General features: G+C 37.5%; 1 protein-coding gene across 1 annotated transcript; it reads right to left on the bottom strand.

Moving 5' to 3' along the window:
• Nucleotides 1–849: 849 nt before the first annotated feature.
• LOC106883004 (deubiquitinase MYSM1) lies at nt 850–25868 on the bottom strand. Its single transcript, XM_014933863.2, has 13 exons — nt 25411–25868; nt 21185–21281; nt 18850–18920; nt 17848–17980; nt 15593–15691; nt 13640–14339; nt 12869–13034; nt 11537–11667; nt 10836–10942; nt 9182–9259; nt 6363–6464; nt 3707–3893; nt 850–1019 (listed from the first exon to the last, which is right to left on the bottom strand). Exons 1-13 carry the CDS (start codon nt 25461–25463, stop codon nt 850–852), a joined length of 2094 nt encoding a protein of 697 aa, XP_014789349.1. The 5' UTR covers nt 25464–25868.

The raw sequence follows: 25868 nt of genomic DNA, 5'->3' as shown, positions 1-25868 counted from the left end.
CTATTATTATTATTATTATTATTATTATTATTATTATTACTATTATTAATCAGGTCGCTGCCGTGAATCGAACTCGGAACCTTGGGGTTAGTAGCCTGCGCTCTTAACCACTATGCCATATGCCCGTGGGCATATGTAAATAATGTAAATAATGTAAATAATAATAATGGCTTCAAATTTTGCCACAAGGGCAGCCATTTTGGGGGAGAGGACGAGTAGATTAGATTGATCTCAATGTTTCACTGGTACTTGATTTATTAAACCTGGAAGGAATTTGAACTTAAGGACAGACAAAATGTCGCAAAGCATTTTGCCTGGCACGCTAACAATTCTGCCAGCATGCTGCCTTAATAATAATAATAATAATAATAATAATAATAATAATAATAATAATAATGGCGGCGGCAGCGGTGATGATGATGATGTCTTACAAGTATATAGAAAATAGCACTACTATAGAAAATAGCACTACTAGGACCCACACACATCCTATGTAAAACAACTTCAATACAGTGAAAATAAGAGCATCACAACAAACCACAGCACATACCCAAGGCACACAGAGCTGTGCTCGGTAGTGTAGTGACAGCACATGATAAAAATAAGACTACTGAATAATAATAATAATTGTTTCTCATTTAGACAGAAGGCCAGCGATTTTGAGGGGAATGAGTTAGTCTATATTACTAACCCTAGTATTTCACTGGTTCACTGATACTCTATGTTACTGGGACCCTTCCCAAACAGTTGTAAGGCAAATTCAACTTCAGCAGGATTTGAAACCAAAACATACAGAGCTGGAAGAAATACTGTAAAGCATTTTTCTAACCCTCTAACAATTCTGCTAGCTTACCCTCTACCCAGAACAAAGAACAAATCCAGTGATCTCACCTGATATTTTAGTTGACTTTCAATATCCCTAGTGGAAGGGTTGGCTGCAAATGTAGGGTGTGAATGATACCATCCAACTACAGACTGTCCTAACTCAGTTATGACGGTACCCACTTCAGTTTGAGACACTAAAATAAACAGAAAGACAAAGAAATTAAGAAAATAATTAAGATAACATTCATACGCTCAAGACGAACTTATAAAATTTATCAATGACAATTAGATTATAAAAATCTCAATAAACATAATTAGCTTTTTAAAATATCACTTTATCAATCAGACTACTGGATATTGTTATACACTGCTGGTCTCAATGTGCTTCAGAGCATTGTTGTAGTTTTTGAATGATGCCATACTGCTGACAAGATGGGCAGACTGACATTCCTCTGAATGGGATGTCAGTCCATCACAAGGTTACCCATTTACAGCTGAGTGGACTGGGGTAATATGAAATTGTTTTGCTGAAGAATACAATGCATCATTGGTCTGGAAATTTGAAACTGTGATTCAAACAATTTAGCAATCCTGAGTGCACCACTAAGCCATCGGCCTTCACTTTTTAGACTATATCAATGACTAACTTAAAAAAGCTGCACTCTGTGCAGACAGAATTTCACGTTTATTATTATATATAATAGGTTTATAATTCAGTTCTATATCTAAGAGAGGAGGAATTATGTACATTATTTACAACTGACAGATATTTGCCCTCATCTTGTTTGTTGTTAACACAACGTTTCAGCTGATATACCCTCCAGCCTTCATCAGGTGTCTTGGGGAAATTTCAAACTTGGGTTCTCATTCTTAAGGTATTTTGTTGTTGTTATTATTATTATTATTACTCAGGTCACTGCCTGGAATCAAACTCAGAATATTGGGGTTAGTAGCCTGCGCTCTTAACCACTATGCCATATGCCCGTGGGCAATTATGGAGTGAATTTTAGGACTTATAAATCTAATATTTTTCTATCCTTCCTTAATACCGGTTCCCAATATGCTGTTCATGTCTGTACTTGGTCTGTTTAGGAGGTTGTTGTGTCCTAGCATATGTGCTGCTTCTTTCAGTTTTCGTATTTTCCAGTGGTGTTCTCTGTCTATTATTTTAACTCCATCCCACAGGGGGAGGTGGTCTCCATTTTCCCATACATGATCAGCTATACCCGATTTATCAATATCGCCTCATGTCACAGCTTTGCGATGTTAGTCTACCCTTATTTTGAGGGGGCGGCATGTTTTGCCTTTGTATAATCTACCACAGCTGCATGGGATGGAGTACACGCAGTTCTTAGTCATATTCTCTTTTATTGGTGGTTTTACTCGAAGGAGATATTTGCGAAGTATTGTATTACTTTTGAATACTGTCCTGATGTCATATGGGAGGACAAAAACAACAGCAACAACAACAACAACATTGAAAAATACCTTACGAATGAGAACCCAGGTTCGAAATTTCCCCAAGACACCTGATGAAGGCTGGAAGGTACATCAGCCGAAACGTTGTGTTAACAACAAACAAGATGAGGACAAATATCTGTCAATTGTAAATAATGTGAATAAGGTTTATAATTAACCAGGCTATAATATACTTCACTAATCTTACAAAATATATCAATGACAAATTATAATTAATCAAACTAATGATGTTATCAGCCTAGTAAAATACATCAATTAAAATAGGATTATAATCAGTTAAATTATTCATTAACCTCATTAATCTTGTAAAATATATCTATTACAATTAAATGAAACTTTTATAAGTGATAGCTATTCCAAAAGTTTGCCAATCAAATATTACACCTGTTTCATGAATATATTATATTATTTATTAATCCTTTAATATTTTTTTTAATTGGCTGTTGATAATAGGAAAGTACCTAAACTATAATTAGTCAACCAAATGACGTTATTAAAATGGTCTTCTAAAATATCATCATCATCATCATTATTTAATGTCTGTTTTCCAAGCTGGCATGGGTTAGACATTTTGAATGGAGCTGGTAAGCTGGAGAGCTGTAGAAGGCTCCAGTCATCTGTTTTGGTATGAGTTCTATTGCTGGATGCCCTTCCTAATACCAACCACTTTACAGAGCGTACTGGGTGTCTTTTAGATGTCACCAGTACAGGTGCTTTTTATGTGTCACCAGCACATGCCACTACCACAATTTCACAAACCATATAACGCATGCCAGTTTCACTTAGCTTGACATGTCTTCTCAAGCAAAGCAAATCAACAGAAGTCTCGGTCACTTGTCATTGCCTTTGTCGGACTCAACAACCAAAGATCATTTTTCACCATCTCATCCAACATCTTCCTATATGATATTGATATAATCCTATATCAATGATAATAGGATTATAATTAGATAATTGACATCACCATTAGATATGAAAGCAAAATTATTTATTCAATAATTACCTCTATAATTTTGATTCGAATGATCTCAAATCACCATGAAGTATCTTATTCATATGGATGTGATATAGTGGCAGGTTGAATTTGAACTCAGAAACTTTATAACTCATGACATTCTGATCTACTAGGCCATACACACACATGTATATGTACAGATATACACAAGCATACATGTACAGATACATGCATGTACACACACATAAGCATACATACATAAATACATGCTTACATATTACATAGAAACAGATGAGGGTTGGTGACACTTCATCTAAATTCCATCCAACCCATGCAAGCATGGAAAAATGGATGTTAAAAAGATGATAATGGTGATAATAAAAAGTGAAAGAAGAAAAAAGGAATTTAAGGAATTAAAAAGAAAAAAAAAAGCAAGGAGGTACTTACCTGCATCCATTTCACACTGAATACCTGTACTTATACTCCGACAAGGCATAGCAGTTTTTATTTTCATGCGGTTGCCTTCAGGAGAACATTCCCCTCCTAAAAGCCCAACTACTTCTGTTTTAAACATGTGGGCATGTACATCCATGGTGATTAGAGCAGAGGATTCAATATCTATATGTAAAGGAGCCTGCAAAATTAAAAGAAATTATGAAGCATCCCTTAGGTAAAAACACTCTACTTTAATCTAATTGCCTCAGTAGTTAACCTGGCTAATCTAGGGCCTCTCTCAGCCAGGTTTCATCATGAATCTGCACATATACATCTTTTTTCTTTTACCTTTTACTTGTTTGCAGCCATGCTGGAGCGCTGCCTTGAAAAAATTTAGTTGAACAAATTGATCCCAGTACTTACCTTTTATAAAAATTGGTACTTATCCTACTGTTTTTCTTTGCCAAACTGTTAAGTTACTGGGACATAAACACACCAACACTGGTTGTCAAACAGGGGACAAACACACATACAAAGACATACACGACAGGCTTCTTTTAGTTTCTGTCTATCAAATCCACTCATAAAGCTTCGGGCTGCCCAAGACTGTAGTAAAAGACACATGCCCAAAGTGCCATGTAACGGAACTGAACTTGGAACTGTGTGGATGGGAAGCAAGCTTCTTACCACACAGCCACATCCGAACCTATACATATAGGCTTCTTCTTTTAATTTTCTCTCAAACCCTGGGGCTCATAAGGTTGATTAAATGGTTTCCAAGGAGTCTAAGTGATTGAGATCACAACATTCCCCTGACTAGGATACTAGTCAGTAGCAAAGTTCAAGGCTGGCAACTTTTTGAGGGGATGGGACAAGTTGATTACATTGACTACAGTACTTGATTGATACTTTATTTTATTGATGCCCAAAGGGAAGAAAAGCAAAGTTGATCTTAGCATGATTTGAACTCTGAATGTAAAGAGCAGAAAAAATACTGCTCAGCATTTTGTTTGGTGTGTTAATGATTCTACCAGCTTGCTGCCTTCTATGTAAACATTAGCAAAGGTGTTTTCATTTTGTGAAAGATTAGCAGTGACCTTTGTTCTTGTATGCAAGCCTCTCCTATCCCTGCAACCAGTGCTGTCCAAAATGAAAAGCGTAAAGGTTGGTACAACTGGCACTAGTGTCATTTCAAACATTGTCAATTAAATTAGTCAAACTAATGACCTTATTAGCCTTGTAAATCAATGATATAATACATATCATTGTCAGATATAAAAGTAAATTTTTATTCAACAATTTACTCCTTCTCTAATTTTGATCAGTTCGATTCATCCATCCATCTTCTCTACCCAATTTTCCTGGAGGATCATGGGTGTAGATTCTTCAAACACCTCCTCCATAGGGTCCCATCAGAAGCAACCATCATAACACTTTCCAACTGGATTCTCAAGTGTGACCGACTGAGTCTATAGATATTATAAAACGATCTCAATTTAATAAACCTTTAAGTCTCCTGCCAGTTGGCTTGGCTTGGAGAATCTGTCTTGTGATTCTTGTGACATTATAATTATGCATCCATAGTACTGGAACTGTGACATCTCAATGCAGAGAGGTAGTGGCTCTGCCTGAAGAGACTCCCTGATCCCTGATCTATGTATCTAACTGAGAAATATTACAGTTCTATATTTGAAAGAGGAGGAATTATGTACATTATTTACAATTGACGGATATTTGTCCTCACCTTGTTTGTTGTTAACACAAACTTTTGAACCTGGGTTCTCATTCCTAAGGTATTTTTCGATGTTGTTATTATTATTATTATTATTATTATTATTATGGAATCAAACTCGGAATCTTGGGGTTAGTAGCCCGCGCTCTGAACCACGGGTATATGGCGTAGTGGTTAAGAGCGCAGGCTACTAACCCCAAGATTCCAAGTTTGATTCCAGGCAGTGACCTGAACAACAACAACAACAACAACAACAACAATAACAACAACAACAGCAGCAACAACAACAACAACAACTACAACAACAACAACAACAACATTGGTTCGAAATTTCCCCAAGACACCTGATGAAGGCTGGAGGGTTAGGGTTAACAACAAACAAGATGAGGACAAATATCCATCAATTGTAAATAATTTGAGTAATATTACTTAAGAGATTCTTCAAATGTGCTCCATTTTGACTGCTTGAATTTGCAATCATTCTCTTTTGGGCGTTACCAAACATTCATAACCACAGGTGATGATAGGTGCAAAAACTGAAAAAAAGTTAGTGAGTTTGGTTCTTCACCAACCTCTTCTCTTGTGAAGATCGACTACCGGAGCTGGTACATTATTGTGCCAACAATAGTAATTCTAGCTTCCAATTCAGCCTCATGCCTCCCATCACTTGTGAATATGGCCCTGAAAAACTTAAACTTCACCACTTGTCTCAGTGACATTCCACCAACATAGATACTGCAAGACATCTCATCCAATGCTCAAATAATGCCACCAATTTACTCCCGAAAGGATGAGAGGCAAAGTTGACCTCAGTGGAATTTGAACTCAGAGTACAGAAAGTTGAAACAAGTACTATATAGCATTTTATCCAACATTCTAATGACTCTGCCACATCACAAGCTGGGTAACATAGCAACATAAATCAACAAAACTCACCATTTCTTCTGGGAACATCTGGCATGGAATTAACCGGAATGGATCTTCAATAAGTTTCGTTCGGCTCATTTTGGGTTGGGAGGCTTTATTACATTCCTTGTTCTACAAAAGAAAACATTAAAAACAAATTAGATTGATGATGGACAGGTATTGATGATGGACATGTTATTGCTGTGGTTACTATGGTTGTTGTTAAGAGCATGTTTATTGTCATTATCATCATTGTCCTTTTAACTTCAACTTTTCCATGCTTGCATGGGTCAGGTGGAATTTATCGATGCAGATTTCCTATGGCTGAATATTTTTCCTCTTGCCAACCTTTGCCTGTTTCCAAGCAAGGTAGTATTTTTCATGGTCAGACATGTTTCCCCAGACATTGGAAACGAATGACCCTGTTTGTATGATAGTGACACCCATTTACAACATGTGATAAGGACACATAAACATAAAATAATATAAATTACCCCATAATATTGCACGTTTGTAAAACTGTAAACAGCAAAACTGCTTGACACAATATGAAAATTTCCTTTCCAAAGGGTCATATCATTCTGTTTTTTTAAATTTATTTTATATAATTTTAAAAAATTTAATTTAAGAAAATCTTTCTTCAAATATTGTGACAGTATCAAGAATTCATTGCAAAAGCTTTTTAAAATACACTCATACACACACACACACACATATATATATTTGATGGGCTTTTTTTCAGCTTTTGCTTATTAAATCCACTTGTAAGGTTTTGATTGGCCCAGGGCTCTAGTAGCAGACACTTGCCCAAGGTGCCACACAATGAAACTGAAACCAAAACCATGTGGTTGGGAAGCAAATTACACAGCTACACCTACCTGTACCCTATTTAATACTGATTACCAATTTTATCAGTGATTTAGCTTTGACTGATTTTCACACAAAATACAATTTTTGTTGCTACCTTTAAAAAAAACATCATCATCATCATACATACATGCAGGAAGGGCTGTTTGGTAAGAAGTTTGCTTCTCAACTACATAGTTTCAAGTTCAGTCCCACTGCATGGTACCTTGGGCATGTGTCTTCTAATATAGCTTCAGTTTGACCAAAGCCTTATGAGTGGATGTGGATTTAGAAGATGGAAACTGAAAGAAGCATGTTATATATATACATATATCTGTGTGTGTGTGTGTGTGTCTATGTTTGTCCCCTATCACTGCTTGACAACCACTGTTGGTGTGTTTACATCCCTGTAGCCTAGCGGTTCAGCAAAAGAGACCAACAGAATAAGTACCAGGCTTTACAAAAATAATAAGTTCGGCTAAAATTCTTCAAAGCAGTGCCCCAGCATGGCCATAGTCTAATGACTAAAAAAAGGAAAAGGTAAAAGATAAAAGACCGTCACCATCATCATTTAACATCTGTTTTCCATTTTATCATACTGACATGGGTTGGATTGTTCAAAAGGATCCAATGAGCTGCAGGACTGCAACAAGTGCCAATATAAACTTTGGCACAGTTTCTGAGGTAGGATGCTCTTCTTAGTGTCAACCACACCACAGTGTGTACTGACTGCTTTTTCTCTGGCACCAGCACTAGTGAGGTTATCAAGTAACTTTCAAGACAGGAGAGAAAGAACAAGGAAAGAAAAAAAGAGGAAAAAGGTTAAAATAAATAAAGGTAAGTAAATACCTTTTTCCCAGATACTTACACCTTATTTTTGCTCACTGCTTTCATGGATTCCCATGACTCTCTGTCACCATTCAATTCCATTATTATGAATTTGAATTGAGAGCTTGAGTCATAATGAATCTTTCATTAACTGATTACACAACCATGGATGCATTGCAGTTACTCTATAGTTACCCCTATAGATGCATTGCAGTTACTCTATAGTTACCCCTATAGGTGCATTGCAGTTACTCACTTGATAGAGCTTGCTGATCTTGACCATTGATCTTCTTATTTCTTTACTGCCCACAAGGGGCTAAACATAGAGGAGGCAAACAAGGGGTTAAGTCGATTACATCAACCCCAGTGCATAACTGGTACTTAATTTATCGACCCCGAAAGGATGAAAGGCAAAGTCGACCTCGGCGGAATTTGAACTCAGAACGTAGCGACAGACGAAATACCGCTAAGCATTTCGCCCAGTGTGCTAACGTTTCTGCCAGCTTGCTGCCCTAACCTTGACCATTGATCTTCTAGGGTTCTTCCGCTCAGCATCAATATAAGAAGCATCATTGGCTCAGTTGAGCTCTTCCACTACCTCTTCACAATCTGCCATGCTGCAGTCCCATCATTTCACCATATCCCTGGCAGGGTGGCTGAACGGGTGCCATGCCTTACCAAAGAGCAGCCTGTAACTATGCAGGGAACGGTCATCACTCTGTGAGATATTTTGAAATACTTGCATACCTTAACTCCCGCCCACTCTTATATAAATGTGGAGTAGTCATGTATCTTCCCCATAGCAAGACGCCACTGTTTACCCCTGGCATAAAGCCACCATTCCACCTTCTCTAATACTTCCCACTTAGTCAAGGAAGGCTTTTCCTTTTCTCCCTTTTTCCTTTTCATGTAAATTACTTGGTAAACCTCCTAGAGCTAGTGGCCTAATAAAGCATGCAGTACACACTGTAAAGTGGTGGGCATAAGAAAGGGCATTCAGCTAAAGAATTCATGCCAAAGCTGACATTGGAGCACAATGCAGCCCTACAGCTCATTGGATCCTGTTAAACCATCCAATCCATGCCAGCATGAAAAATGGATGTTAAATGACGATAATGACGATATATTTACTAAAGAAATAGCAGAAAATAAAAGATTAAAAAATCAAGATTTACCTCGGCTGTTTTGTCTTTAGAAATCGTATCACAAACCCAGAAACCCTCATCATCTTTTACACGCTTTCGTCTGGGTCTCTGAAACAAATATACAAGCAAAATCTGAAGCAGTTACAAAAGTGTTGTCTTAGAGCAGCAAGTTCTGTTTCTAAGGTTAGAATTTCAGGGGTTTGGTAACTATTTCTGCTACTAATAGACCCCTTCCAATATCTTCATTTTCATAGGTAAGGTCCCACTACATGGCATTTTAGGCATATATCTTTCATGATAGCTGTGGGTCTACCAAAGCCTTGTGAGTGGATTTAGACAGAAATTGAAAGAAGCCTGTCGTACATATATGTATGTGAATATTAATGATGTGTAGGGACACTGTATTTCGTTATGCAACCATAATATACTAGAAAGTGATGTATGGGAATGTGTGTGTGTGCCTTTTTGTGTTTGTCCACCACCACCACCACTTCACAACTGGTATTGGTTTGTTTACATCCCTGTAACTTAGTTCAGCAGAGACTGACAGAATAAGTACCAGGTTTAATCCTTTAGCATTCACAGTTTTGAATTAATTATGCATTATCTTATAGTTTTGAGATTTTGATGAGGTAACCATTTGTTTTTAGAATGACATTTTAGGGTTGGCATGAGATGCCAGATCTGGTTGGTTTGAACATAAAACAGGTAGAATATTTTGGCCAGATATGGTTGGTTTAAATGCTAAAGGGTTAAAAGTAAGTACTGGGGTCAATTTGTTTAACTCAACCCTTCAAGACAGTGCCTCAGCATGGCCACAGTTCAATGATGGAAACAGCTAAAAGATATAAAGATTAATATTAAGCACTCTTTGAACCCCTTTGATACCAACTCACCTGAAATTGTCCCCTGGTTCCATGATACAAACTTCCCTTTTTAAAGTCATCTAAATTAAAACCTTCCATCAAAATTTCATGTTCATTTATATTCCAAACATCAGGTTAAGAATGATAAAGTTATTTGAATAAATTCTTCATTAGAAAATTACTATTTTTAAATCTCACAACGTTTTGAGCTGAGTGGGGGTGCTGGATTCCCTTGTTCAAAAAAATAAGGACACAGATCGTGTCATATAGCCAGCTGGAGACAATGTCTCCTGGGGCTAAATTACAGCAACATTCGTCCTAAACCAGGACTGCCATGTTATGTTGGCAAACAATCTTTACTACAAAGTACTGTTGCTGAATATCTCACGCTGTGAGATTTAAAAATAGTAATTTTCTAATTTATAGATCAGTGACTAGTTGTCACTTTGAAAACTATACATTTCAAACAGGAATTTGGTAGCGCCACCTCTAGCCAAACAATTATTCTGTGCTGATGAAGGAAATAACTTGGAAATCGTGATACACAGATATTGTTTTGAGCTGAGTAGGAGTGCTAGATTCCCTTGTTCGAAAATATAAGGACACAGATCATGTCGTATAGCCAGCTGGGGACGATGTCTCCTGGGGTTAAATTACAGCAACATTCGTCCTAAACCAGGACTGCCATGTTGTGTTGGCAAACAATCTTTACTACAAATTCTTCATTATTTTCAAAATTAATTGAAACAAAGAGTGTATTTCAAAGAAAGTATGGTAATGAAAGAGTTAAAGAAAAAAATTATGAAGTAAATATTCACCATAGCATCTAACTTGCTAGTCTGCTGGTCCGGAACCTCTTCATTTGCACATGTCTTCTTCGTTGTTGATGTTGAAGATTTTGGTAGCTGATTGTAAGATGCTTGTTCTGGGAAGCAAAATAAAGATAGAGAACAACAGAAAGGTAAAGACATATACAAGAAGAGAGAGGGAGAGAGAGGGAAGGAGAGAAGGGCAGAGAGGGAGGGAGATGGGAGAGTGGGAAGAGATGAGAGAGGGAAAAAGGGAGAGAAAGGGGAGTTCAGAAGAGAAAGAGAGAGTGTGAGAGAGCCATACATACATACATACAAAGAGAGAAAGAGACAAACAAATAAAAGAAAGAGAAAAAGAGAGACTTATAGAGAAATACACACAGACATAAAGAGAGAGAAAGAAACACACACGTACACACACATAAACATGAAACAGTGAACTATGTTGATAATTCCCAGTCAACAAATCTTCCACCAGCTCTACACTTCCAAAGATGTAGAGAATAAAAATAAATCCCTTACTCAAAAACTAGGTGAAGGTTAATTAATGACAGAAAGGGCAACTGGCTTTAAAACAATGGTTCAATAATATGTACACAACTAACTCATGCTAGCACAAAAAGACAAATATAAAACAAATAAACAAATAGAATAAAAGACCATGAATAAATTGAATAAATTCTTGATTAGGAATTTAAAGTTATTCTTACCACATCCAAAATTTATGGCGCCAATGCTTTCAATATAAGTATGGATTTTACCGATGCAGTTCACATCTCCGCAGTTTTTCAAACCAGGACGGACTGAGGTTTTATTTAAGAATGAAGGTTTGCAGGCTTTCCTGTTGTAACAAAAATGATAGCAAATTATTATACTACTGGAGAAAAGTTGGGCATAAGAGGCATCAGATGTGGTGTGCAAGAGAAATGAATGCACTGGTATGGTCATGTGATGCATATGGGTGAGGAAAGCTGTGTAAAGAAATGCCAATCCCTAACTGTGCAGGGAACCTGTGGTAGAGGTAAACCCAGGAAAACATGGGATGTAGTGGTGAAACATGATCTCTGAACTTTGGGCCTCACAGAGGCAGTGACTAGTGACTGAGACTTTTGGCAACATGCTGTACTTGAGAAGACTCATCAAGCCAAGTGAAATCACAGTTGTGGCTGATGCTGGTGTCACGTGGCACCCGTACAGATGGCACATAAAAAGCAACTTTTGAGCATTGAGCCTCACAGAGGCAAAGTGGTTGAGCTCCTTTTGGATGTTGAGCCTCACAGAGGCAATGACCAAGACCTTTGACATTATGCTGTGCTTGAGAAAAAGACCCATCAAGCCAAGTAAAATCGCAGTCATGGCAAATAATGGTGTTACGCAAATGGCACCTATGCCGGTGGCACGTAAAAGCACCCTTCAAGTGTTGGACCTCACAGAGGCAAGGACAGAAACCATTTGGCATTATGCAGGGCTTTGAGCATTGGGTCTCACAGAGACAAGGACAGAAACCATTTGGCATTATGCTACACTTGAAAAGATGCATCAAGCCAAGTGAACAATAAAACATTAATGATGATGATGATGATAATGACGAAAATAATGCTAATTACTCCAAACAATGAGTTCCAGAAATGTAACATCTCTGGTGACTTTACTCTCATGTTATTGTCTACCTCCAGATGGGCTCCGAATGAACAAACCTATAATCAAAGGCATTCCAATCATGACCATCAAATCTTTATTTCAGGCAGTATATCTAGGACTACTGTGATGGACCAGAGTCCTGTCCCAGGGAGTATATATGTCAGAGAATCCATTAAACCAGCCCTATGAGTCCATATGACTCAGGAAGGAACTATATAACTACTATATCTATATGTAGGACTAACTTTTCTATGTATCCTTCTTGATTTTAAGACTGTCGGCTATGATTTGAGCCAGATTTAGCTGCTATCTCTAGCATGCCAATTGATTACATAACAGTAAAGAAAGGAAGACTAAGTAAACTCCCCACCCCTTTTTTTCAAACCCCAAGAAACACTTACCAGCAATCCAACATGTAATTCCTGATTTTCAAATATCGTTGTGGTGTTTTGGAAAGTCTTCCATCAAAGAATTCTGGAAAAGCCTTTCTTTCTTCTTCACTGATATGTTCATAGTCAAGGACTATTTCTTCACTTGGTACTATGCAAGGGATTGATTTTTCTTCAGCTGAATGAAAAGAATACTCATTAAATATCCAATATATATATATATGTACACACACACACAAACACATACGCATGTTGGTCAGCCCAATGCTACAGTAGAAGACATTTACTGAAGATACTACACAGCAGAACTGAACCCAAGATCATGTACTTCCAAAACAAACTTCTAAACCACACACCCACCAGCCATCATATCTTAGAAGAATAAGAACCATACTCATGACCTTTTTGCAAGACTTCCAAGACTGGTTGGTGGGAGAATAAGGTCTTGATACCTTCAGCATTAAAATGTGGCCCAAATGCTTGTAACAGAGTGGTCCCTATTAAACAGGTAACAGGCCAAGTGTGGTGTTGAATCAGATGCTAGATTAAGTCCATTAATTGACAGCAGACAGACTTCCAGTTCCCATCTCTTCTGGGTTGAACTAGGGCTGTAGATAAAACCACTTGGGCGAGATGTCACACAGTAAGATTGAACCAGGAAGTGAGGAGGGGTCGCATTATTGCAAAACAATGTTCTTAACCATACAGCTATGCCGCATGCATTCAGTAAACAAAAAAATAATAAGTTTATTAGAATAACCATAGAAACAAGATTAAACTTACAAAGGCTGTCAAAATTATCCATTTCCTCTGTTTCATCTACAGGTGGTGGAGCCAGTTCCTCGTCTTGTGGGTCCTTTGTCATATCTGTATCACAGTCAATTTCGGAACCAGGAACTGCATCATTATCAACAGGTTGAGGACAGTGTTGTGCCAATGGCACTACTGGATCAGGTTTCACCAATGAATTCCCATTGACACAGGTCTGGGCTACATTAATGCAGACTGGATTAGACGGAGGCAGTTTCTTTTTCACTTTTGCACAACTCTGTTTCTTGATGTTGGCAGACTTCAAAAGTGCGAAATAGACAGAGTTTGGAGATGCTGACCGATTGTTCAAAACTTGGTTGTTCTCCAAGTTATCCACACTTTCAATGTCAACATCAATGTCTTCATCCTCAGATTCACTATTCAATGTGGCTTTGTTTTGGTCAAGTGGAGTCAGAACATCAAGGTTGGTGATGGAGATGTTCATCTTGTCACTGTTAACAGATATCAAGTCCATGGAGTTGACAACAACGCTACAAGGTGGTGACACCATACCATTTTGATGGGAAGGAGGCTTTTTCCTCTTTGTATTAACAGTATAAACAGTGGGTTGTGCTGTGGTCACAGATGCTAGAGTGGTTGACAGAGGGTCTTTGATTGAATTATGCTGCAGCAAACTTATCGGCTTCTCTGATACATTAGGTTTTTGTTTCAACTAGATTAAAATTTGTAATAAAAAGAAGAAACAAGAAAATAATATAGCAAAACATTACCAAAAACCAAAAATAGAGTAAGTAGCCTCTAAGATATTAAAGAAAGGCTAATTACTAATTTATTCTGATGAGAAAAGAGGGATAGGGGTGATTGTGTGGTTAAGGAGCTTAGTTCCAACCATATGTAGTTTTGGATTCAGTTCCATGATACGGTACTTTGGGCAAGTAGCTTCTACTACAGCCTTGGGTTAACCAAAGCCTTGTGAGTGGATTTAATAGAAGGAAACTGAAAGAAGCCTGTTGTATATCATCATCATTTAACATCCCTTTTTCAATGCTGCTATGGGTTGAACAGTTCAACATGAACTGACAAGCCCAGAAGGCTACACAGAACTTTAATGTCTGCTTTGGTATGGTTTTTATGGCTGGATGCCCTTCCTAGTACCAACCACTTTTTACACAATGTACTGGGTGTTGTTTTGTATAGCACCAGCACTATTGAGCTCACCAAGTACCTGCAAGACAAAGCCCTCTTAACTGAGCAGGGTACAATACTGAAGGATATGAAAGCATGATAGAGGAATGAGTGTCTTTTATGTTCAGACCAGCCAGATCTGGCTTCTCCCATCTACCCTACAATGTCATTCTAAAAATAAGCAATCATATCATTAAAATCTCAAATGTAAAATATAATGCATGATTAATTCAAAATAAGGTGAATAAATAAGGATTACATTTGACTGAGTAACCTGAATGCTAAAGGGTTAATCACCAAACAATAAACAATTTGTATTCCTTTACTTTCTCTTGTATTCCCATTTTCTTCACTTTCCAGCTCTTTTTCCTAATGAAAGCACATTTGCTGGGTTGTCGTGCTTATCATGAACAATCCCTGGATATTAGGGCCTCAAATCCTATGACTCACAGGGCCAGTTACTTGGTTTCCATGGTGTATAAGTGATCAAAATCACAATATTCCCCTTAAATGGGATGCTGGTCCAACACATGGTTACTCATTTACAGCTGAATGGACTTGAGCAATATGAAATGAAGTGTTCTGTTCAATAACACAATGCAACGCCTGGTCCAGGAATTGAAACTACCATCTTGTGATTGTGAGTGCAACACCCTTACCACTAAGCCACAAACCTTCCCTTATGCAAACTCATAAACACACATATTGTACAGGCTCACTTGTATGGCTACACACCTTATAAAGACTCACAGCTAAGGATACTTTTTAAATACAACATACCATATTCTTAAAATAGTGCTGTGCATAATTCTTCACTTGTAAACTTGTTCTTTCAGGAATGAGAAGAGCAATTTTTTTCCAACTCCTTCCATAGAGCTCCTAAAATGCAAAAAAAAAAGTTAGAAAAGAAAAGCAAAAAACATAAAATTAAAAAAGAATTATCCAGTAAAATTGAATGAAAGCAAAACGATGTGGAGTAAGAAATGGGCAGAAGTTCTGAGAGCTTTTAACAAGCTTTTAGAAGGATAAGCTACTGATAGAGATATCTCAGAGATGCTATCTGCAGGAAAAATGATAATCAAGTTAGTCTTAACAAAATGAATCAACGAGGGAGCCTCTATGTAACCTCACAACCAAGATGAAACAGCAGTCAAATCTCTCTCAAATTATATACTACAATTTTCTTTAAAAAGAAAAGACAAGTAGGACAATATAGTACAAGACAGACCAATGGCTTTGTGAGTAAAATAAAATTTTGCCGACAAAAATTGTGCATAATTTCATCATTTAAGTATATATGTGTGTAGAGGCTGTCAGGGAGGGGTAGTACCTTTGACAGTGGGGGAATCTGTCACACTTTTAGAGGTGGTTTGTCCTTTTTAGTCTCCACCTCACTCCCAACTCTCATCTGTGGCTCCAAGTAGCTGTTTGCATTCAATGACAGTCACATCCTGGTAAGCCATTTCAACAGGAAGGCTACACCAGGTGAGGGTAGCCAACAGGTGAGTTAGGGATTACCTATCTACACATGTAAAGAATGAATCTGGCAGACATTGCAGAAGAAACTTTTATGGCCCAACAGAGAGGAAGGCAGCTGCAGCAATGCACTGTGGAGCAAGCAAGACATCTTGACCATCTGTCTTTATCCCCAAACATCTCGACTTGATCTTGTCACTAGATTTAACCCTTTAGCATTTAAACTGGCCATATCTGACCCAAATATTCTATCTGTTTTATGTTCAAACTAACCAGATCTGACCTCTCACACCTACCCTACAATGTCATTCTAAAATTATACATCACTGAAATCTTGAAGCTATAAAACACTGCATGATTAATTCAAAATAATATAAATAAAAAGCAGCATTCTATTTGACAGAGTAATCTGGATGCTAAAGGGTTAAGGTGGTCGTGGATGAGAGAATGATGGTGCACAACTCTTTTTCACTTTAACCCTTTAGCATTTAAACCAGTCATATCTGGTCAAAATATTCAGCATTGTTTTATCCTCAAACTGGTCAGATCCGGCCTCTCACACTTTCCCTACAATATTATTCTGAAAATAAACGATCATGCCATTATTCAATGAGAATAAATAAACATTACATTTGACAGAGTATTCTGAATGCTAAAGGGTTAAACAAAGTCGCCACACAAGTCCTCAGTCATCCTACAACTAGACAGTCCTCATCACCCCAACAGTCATACACACGTATATGTGAATGGGGGGAGTAGTCAATTACATCGACCCCAGTGTTTCACTGGTATTTAATTTATCGATCCCAAAAGGATTAAAGGCGAAGTTGACCCTGGCGGAATTTGAACTCAGAACGTAAAGACGGATGAAATGTCAAGAAGCATTTTGCCCAGCATGCTAATGATTCAGCAGGTCACTGCCTTTGTGTGTGTATAGATCATTGATATACTCACCGAGAAGACAAATGCTAATAAACCACTGTTATGATTCAAAAATACCTTGTGGTATTTATTCTGCCCTAATTATGTAAGAAATGCAGTAAAATAAAGATTGGCCTATGGGAAACCCATAACCAAAAAGTTTACCACTTTATACAAAATGTTATCATCATCATCATCATCAGTCACATCGTCATCATCATTATTTAACGTCTGTTTTCCATATTGGTATGAGCTGGAGATTAAGAAAAATAATAAAAAAATAAAAATAGGTGCAAGCAGGCTGTGCTGCACTTTAGGCAAGTGTTTTATTTTACGGCCCTGGGCTGACCAATGCGTTTGCCTTCTGAATGAATAGGACAGTGTAGAAGTCTGTTGTGTGTGTGTGTGCATGTGTTTCTTCACATTTCCATTCATTCACCCACCACTTTGTTGGTTTGTTTACATCCCTGTACTTAGTGGTTCAGCAAAGTACCAGACTTAAAAATAAATTCTGGGGTCAATTTGTTCAACTAAACCTCTCAAAGCATTGCCACAGCATGGCCGCAATCTAGTGACTGAAACAAAGAAAATATAAAAGAGATAATAAATAAATAAATGAAACAAGGTCTTTGACTCACCAATCCTTGTTGAAAGAGTTTCTTCTCATCGGCTGTCCATAACTTCTTGTTAGTTACTGGTTTGCGCTTGACAGGAGTTTTTGGCGACTTTTCATGAATCATTTTAGCAACACCTTTTCCATTCATATAATATCTTAACACATTGAAAGAAAACACTTTGAAATGCAAAGCAACAGGGGAATTTCTTTGTAGCGTCCCACTTTCATAGAACTACCAACTAAATAAGGCTTCCAAATCACACCTTAACATCATAAAAAAAAAGGTTATGAGTGCAGAGCCCACTCCTTACTCAATTAAACTATTATAAAACATTACCAATGGCTGTGTAATTAAGAAAGTTCACTTTCCAACTACATGGTTCTGGGTTCAGTTCCAGTCAGTGACATCATAGGCAGATTTATTATATAATAGCTCTAAGCTGACTAAAGCCTTGTCAGTGGATTTGGTAGATGGAAACTGAAAGAATAAGCTCATCATATAAAGGGTGGGCCAAAAGTCATGCACAAAAATAAGTTCAGTATGCTTCGGATTTGTCAAAGACATGCTTTAATTTTTCTAAAATTGAATAAAGTAAATAAAATAATGATGAATGCACACATACTTGTACATGATGGACAAAATGAATAATAATAACGTAATATAAAAAGAATGTCAAATGTTTTGATGTGTAACTTTTAGCCCACCTTGTGCAAGTACGTGTGTGTGTGTGTGTGTGTGTGTGCAAGACATGAGTATGTGTATGTGTTTATTGTCATTTGTTTTCAATCTTTCATGAAAAACAAGTTCAGCCATAGGGAAATATTGTCTTGCTTAAAAACAAGTCAGAATTGGTGACAGGAAAAGCATCGAACCATAGAAAACCTGTCTCAACAAGGTCCATCTGACCCTGCTAGCACAGAAAAGTAGATATTAAACTGAGAATAGGATGGTGATGACTTTGATGTTTCAATAACAGAATGGTGTATAATTTGTATGTTTGTGTGTGTCTTAACAAAAGGATACTGTTCTTCTTGTAACATTTTCTCAATTGTGGCTTTTGACTTTTCATCCATACAACTGTCCAAAGTCCACCCCTAGAAAAAGAAAGTTAAAACCAAATGTAATATGCATATAATATACCATACACACACACATACATTATATATGTGGTCTGATCAATAAGTATCTAGACTGTTGCATTACTAATGAAGTTAAAGCATACAGATTAAAGCTGTTTGGCACAGATTGACCTTGAACTCTGCTATGCATGTGCACTAAGTTTTAAGATTTTAGCTCACTTCTGCTGTTTACAGCAGTGCTTGGAAGTAACATGCAGTGTGTGTTCATTGCATTGACCATGACAGAGAAAGTTGAGCAAAGAATCTGCACCAAATTTTGCCAAAAGCTTGGCGATATCTGCTCAGAGGCCTATGAAAAATTTTCAAAAACTTTTCATTGTTCTCAACACAATCGAGATTTTGTCCAACTGAAACCCGAGTGTTCTTTTAGTCAGCTGAAAGCAGTTTTGGCACAAACTTGGCAGACACACATCTCAAACCCAAATCTTCAGTGATAATGGACTGAACTGAACCATAACTAATCTGCACATCCTCTGATAACTCACAGATGGTGATTCAACAAATTAAAAGAAATATGTTATAATTGACTGTAGAAACAACAACAAAATTATTGACTTGACTTGATTGGCTTCCATGCCGGTGGCACGTAAAAAGCACCAACTTGATCGTGGTTATTGCCAGCTTCCTCTGGCCCGTGCCGGTGGCATGTAAAAAGCACCCACTACACTCACAGAGTGGTCGGCGTTAGGAAGGGCATCCAGCTGTAGAAACACTGCCAGATCAGACTGGAGCCTGGTGCAGCCTCCTGGCTTCCCGGACCCCGGTTGAACCATCTAACCCTTGCTAGCATGGAAAACAGACGTTAAACGATGATGATGATGATGATGACACGTGTACTAATCTCTGTATTCATCATTACTGTACTGAATAAACACTCAGTTAAATATTCATAACCTAGAGAAGCAAACCCAGGATTTACCCATCGGATAAAACACAGTGGGAATGCTTATTTCAAGTAATTCCAGGTGCTCATTAAAACTCAGTGCTTGAATGGTACTCGCCTGGATATTGCATTCCTATCTATACACTTTATGGGGAGGCACAATGACCCAGTGGCTAGGGCAGTGGACTTGCAGTCATAGGAGCGTGGTTTCGATTCCCAGACCGGCCATTGTGTTTATTGAGCAAAAACACCTAAAGCTCCACGTGGCTCTGGCAGGGGGTGGTGGCGAACCCTACTGTACTCTTTCACCACAACTTTCTCTCACTCTTTCTTCCTGTATTTCAAAGGGCCAGCCTTGTCACACTGTGTTACGCTGAATCTCCCCAAGAACTACATTAAGGGTACACGTGTCTGTAGAGTGCTCAGTCACTTGCACTTTAATTTCATGAGCAGGCTGTTCTGTCGATCAGATCAACTCGAACCCTCGTCTTCATAACCGATGGAGTGCCATGTCATTCACTTTATATATATGTGTGTGTGTGTGTGTGTGTGTGATGTACATAATTGTGTGTATAATGTGTATTGTTTCCTTGTCTTGTCATTGTGCAATTGCTGTAAATGAATCTCATTCATTTGCAATATTCTGTGAAAACTTGTCAAGCAATAGAGAAATATTCCCTAACTTAATAATAGATGAGGGCTGGCAACTGGAAGGACATCTGTCTGTAGAAAAATTTGCCTCAATAAACTCCATCCGACCTTTGCAAGCACGGAAAAGTGGACATTAAAATTACATTCTTACAATATATGCATGCATGTATATGCACATGCAATACATGCATGTACAATATATGCATATACAATATATGCAAGCATGTATGCATGTACAATACACACACACACATACTTTCATCTCTCTCAAAACTGCCACTTAGTTGACGGGTCTCATCTCACAAGCTATTTGGTGACCTCACTGATGCTGGTGCTATGAAAAATGTGGTTGGCATTATGAAAGATATCCAGCTGTATAAACCATGCCAAAGCACGTTGGAGCTCAGTGCAGTCCCATCGTTTGTCAGTTCCTGTTGTATTATCCAACCCAAGCCAGCGGGGAAAAAAAAAGGACAAGGATATAATGACTCATAATCCAGTTTTTGTTCAATCTATGTTGATTAGCTTCACTCCAGCCACCTTTTCTTAAAGCTGTACATATGGCAGATCCAGAACTTCAAGAAGACTGAGCAATTACCGTTTATTGGGAGTGAATTGCAATCTGATGTTTTTTCTCAACATAAGAATCTATAAACAAGAAACAAGATTAACAACAACAACCTACTTGTTCCAACATCCATGGAGGATTGGTGTATTCTGGTAACAGATTGGCACTTTTTGATGGTAATTCATTAACATCATATGCAATGATTCCATTTGGTCTAAAAATAAGAACATGAAAAGAAAAAACAAGAAATTAAACAGTCAAATCACAAGCAAAGAATGGGTTCTCAATCAACCTTTTAATAATGGCAGACAGATTTCCTTTAAAACCACATTTTTACAATCTTCAAAAGAAGATTTCATGATTTCTTTGCACTAAGGGACAGGGAATGTTTTGTAAGACTTTTGAACAGCCTCCAAGACTGAAGAGAAGGACGGAGGAAGGTATCCTCAAACTGCAGACCTGACTTAAATTCTTACAACAACAGAGTGGACACCTTTGCTAAAAGCAACCTAGGACCATGTGGTGGTGATGGATTAAGTCCACCACCCATGCAGGCCAGAGTAGTCATGTCAAAGACATGCCCACCTCTCTACAAACTGGTTCCATGAAAAACACCCCAAGTACATTCTGTAAAATAGATAGTATTAGGAAGGATGTCTAGCTATAGAAACCATTCCAAAAATGAAATGCAAGCAAGAAGCAGTCTTCCTGCAACCCATCCAATTCATGCCAGCATGAAAAGTGGGTATAAAACAATGCTGATAAAGATTATGTATATCTAGGTGGGCTCACATGGTTTAGTGCTTAGAGCATTGGACTCACAATCATGAGGTAGTAAGTTTGATTCCAAGACTGGGCTGTGTAGTGTTCTTGAACAAGATACTTTAGTTCACATTGATCCAGTTCACTCAGCTGTAGCAATGTCACTAGTGCCAAGCTGTCTCACCCATTGCTTTTCCCTTAGATAACATCAGTGGCATGAAGAGGGGAAGCTGGAATGCATGGGTGACTGCTGATCTTCCATAAATAATCTTACCTGGACTTATGTCTTGGAGGGTAACTTTCTAGGTGCAATACCATGGTCATTCCTGACAGAAGGAGGTCTTTAAGCCATGTACCTCCTCTACAGTAAAAAATCTGTTTCTGTCCCCCAGGCACAAAGCTACATTTCTCAATACTACCCCACTTTAGTTGAGGTGTCTTGCCTTGTGGGTTACTCTTTACATGGCCCTGCTGGTGCTGAGGCTAAGTAAAAAGCACCCAGTACACCCTGTAAAGTGGGTGACTGGCATTAGGGCATTCAGCAGCAGAAACCATAGCATAGCAGACATTAGAGCTTGATGCAGTCTTCTGGTTCATCAGGTGCTGCGTTCTTTGTGCAACATGTGGCCAAGGATTGTTTTGCAAGAGAATTGGCCTGTCTCTATTGAGCAATCTCAGTTGTTTCATTCCAAGTTCACTCATCATTTCATCCAATTGGTTGATGTATACATCCACTGTAATTGACTTACCAGATCTCATGAAGCTATAGTGGATGACACCAGCACTGGACCACCAAACAGACACTATTAGCTTTTTAGGTGAATATTCTTTTTTGGATTGTGTTTTGTCACTTTGTCTCTATCCAACCACCATGCAGAACACTTGCTATTGTTGAAAAGAATCCATTTTTCATCACACGTAACAATATGATGCAAAAATGGTTTGCTTTTATGCCATGACAGTAAAGAACAGCAAGTTTCAAGACAATGTGTTGTTTGATGCTCGTTCAGTTCGTGTGGTACCCACTTGTCCAGCTTCTTTACCTTGCCAATTTGTTTCAGATGGTCCAATACAGTTGGGATCAGAACATCAAACCTTACTGTTAACTCACGTGTAGTTTGAGATCTATCCACTTCCACTACAATTTCCAACTCATCATCATCTACTTGGTCTCAGGTCTACTATGGGGCTAATTTTCAAGAGTTCCAGACTGGAACATCTCAAACTATTGACGTACTGTGCGTTCAATCCCCGCATCTTCACCAAACACCTCACTGATGCTTCAAGCTGTCTGGGATGCATTGGTTCCACGACGGAACTCATATTCATAAACAACACAAATTTTTTATCTATCCATGGATTCACAAAAATTGATTTACAAGGGAAAACTCACAATATAATCAGACACCATGAATTGCATTTCAAAAAGTAATGATGTAAGTCTTCAATGTTGTAAAACAAAGAATTGTCAGAATAAAACATTAGAGTTAACGACTGTCAAAGTTGGTGCATAAGAAAATCAGACATATCATTCTTAATGACCTGATATACACACACACACACACACACACACACACACACATATATATATATATATATATATATATATATATATATATATATATATATGCATGTATATATGTATGTATGTATTCAAAGTAAAAGAATCCCTTCATCATAGCTCTGAGTTTCATGCTGAAGGTACACAAGCATAAGACTTGAAATAGTTAGAAATTGAATTTCCTGCTTTGAATGAATGCAAGTAGACTCTGTTACACTCATTGCAGACAATTCCCCATTCCTCTTTCTCTCTCTCTCCCTCTCTCTCTGTACACCACTATATAATCATTTATTCAAAACTGATGCTGCACTTTTTCACAACTCCAAGTTTCACGTTGTTATCACCTTCCTCAAAAAATGTTGAGCATTGTGATAGTACAATGCTGGCTGATCATGTTAAACTAACTGGAGATCTGATACAAGAGGGGAAACAGGACATCTCCCTCCACGATAACAAAAAACGTCTTTGGCCTAATGAGAAAGAATAACAAAAGTGTAATGGAATGATACAAACTGGAATCAAAATTCCATCTCAAACTCAACTAACTCTCAGGTTACTCCTTCATTTCATGTTAAATATAGAGCTTCTAGGTGATCTGCTAGAATCTTTCTCATATCATCCACCTTTAAAAACAAAAAAAGATAGATTTTTACTATTACACCTGCCTCTAAACTCCGATTGATGGATGTTCAAAATAGCTTTCACTTAGCAACCTTAGTCAAACAAATTTAATTTTTTACACTTTGGCATCTCCTCTCAGCAAATTTCGTACCCTTTTCCTGGTAAATTTATACTATTTGCGTCCATCTCACGAGACAGGTGAAATAATATATTTTTTAAAAAAGGGGGAAAAAATTCTAATCTATAGAAACAGCAGCTGATTCTTTCTCACACCGTACAAAAAAGGCAATACAAATTAAATAATGCAGTCCTGTATCACACACACACACACAGAAAGACAGACAAGAGGATCGCAGCTGAAATGCTTTCGAGCAAAAATCTACTAGACTAGGGTTGACTTGGAGGTAAACTATAACATCTTTATCTATACTAGTAACCATAAACCAAAATAAATATTAAATTTAATTTCTTGTCGAATCGAGAACGTTGTTCGTCTTTCGTAAAGAATCCGAGTATTTGGGGGAGTGGACGAGAAAGGATTTTATTTAAAATAAGTGCCAAAGAATAAAAACTGAGTAATGGACAGTTATTCCCTTTACATGCACCCACTAACTACTCGAAAATTAGAGAACAAAAAAATAAACAAAAATTCAAATTTCAAAATATTGATATCGGAGGTTGCTTAGACACACGATTAATGCGTGCTCCTAGTATATAAACAAGAGAGAAAGAGAAAGAGGGAGAGAGGATAATTTACAGATATTTTTGGAGTAACGGGACGACACAAGCAAAATCCATCCAATTATCTGGTCTTACGTGACGCAACAGATTTCATTTGACAATCGCCAAAGCATATTTTTATTTCATTTTTAGATTAAACATTATAATCGACTACACCGATATCTTCAAGAGGATATTACAAATTCTTATTTTACTTGGCACCAGAATGATAAAAAGTTAAATCAGGATTATAATTCAAAGAACCGAACAAACTAAATACAAAATAAAGCCCGACTGAAGATACTTAAAATTTCTTTAATTCTTTTATTTTTGTTTTTATGATGCAGTTATGAAATACCGAGGAGAAAACAAATTCGATTTTCGAATTAACAAATTGAATAACGAAAAAGATAGCTATTAGATATAAATCCATGATAACAAAGAATGTTTTGTAATTAAAATCGTATTATCAAATATAATAATTAAAACTTTGATTTGATGTTTTGAAGTTGAACGGACACCTGCCAAATCTCAGTTTACAGTTGAATGGAAGAAACTGGAAGCCAACAGAAATAAAGTAAGAGGCTTTAGTAACTTACAGTAACTATCTTTCGACTGTAGGACATCAAATATGAAAAAATTAGTCTCCAAAGACATATTCTAAATAGAAATTACTCACTCGAGTTTGAAGTCAAAATCTCCCTCGACGTCGATTTCCACATCGTCTGCCATTTTGTAACACTGTTTCTACCTCCCCAGCGAGGAGAGTTTCACTATGGATTACAAAACAAATGCAGTGCCGGACTTCTTATCCGGCTTCCAGAAATCCGGCAAACAGTCCAATACCGTGTAATATACCGTCCCTGTATTGGGTAACCAGACTCTGCTTTTGCAATTGGTCACTTTTCTAAGTGGATCAATATACTCTTGTGTCTGTTAAATAAAATCATGTTCTTTATATTGTATACATGGTACATTATAATATATTTTAAGTGGATTAATATGTATCAAACAAACCCTGCTTTAGAAGTGTATTGATTTCAATCGGTTAAATACAATTTAGCACTTCATAGTTTATGCTTATATTTTAAGTATATATTTAGACTGTCTCCAGAAAACCGGAACAACCAGAAATCC

Source organism: Octopus bimaculoides, chromosome 23 (genome assembly GCF_001194135.2).
Source record: "Octopus bimaculoides isolate UCB-OBI-ISO-001 chromosome 23, ASM119413v2, whole genome shotgun sequence".
NCBI lineage: Eukaryota > Metazoa > Mollusca > Cephalopoda > Octopoda > Octopodidae > Octopus > Octopus bimaculoides.
Note: the sequence above shows the minus strand (reverse complement) of the source record. Positions and strands in the feature narration are given on the sequence as shown.

What these genes read in the sequence shown, in the direction of transcription:
- LOC106883004 (XM_014933863.2), bottom strand. Translation starts at nt 25,463, where the DNA reads ATGGCAGACGATGTGGAAATCGACGTCGAGGGAGATTTTGACTTCAAA. An exon ending in CGCCATAAATTTTGGATGTG is followed by an intron (nt 10,943 to 11,536) that starts GTAAGAATAACT and finishes TTTGCTTCCCAG; the next exon opens with AACAAGCATCTTACAATCAG. An exon ending in TCAGTGTGAAATGGATGCAG is followed by an intron (nt 1,020 to 3,706) that starts GTAAGTACCTCC and finishes TGTTTATTTTAG; the next exon opens with TGTCTCAAACTGAAGTGGGT.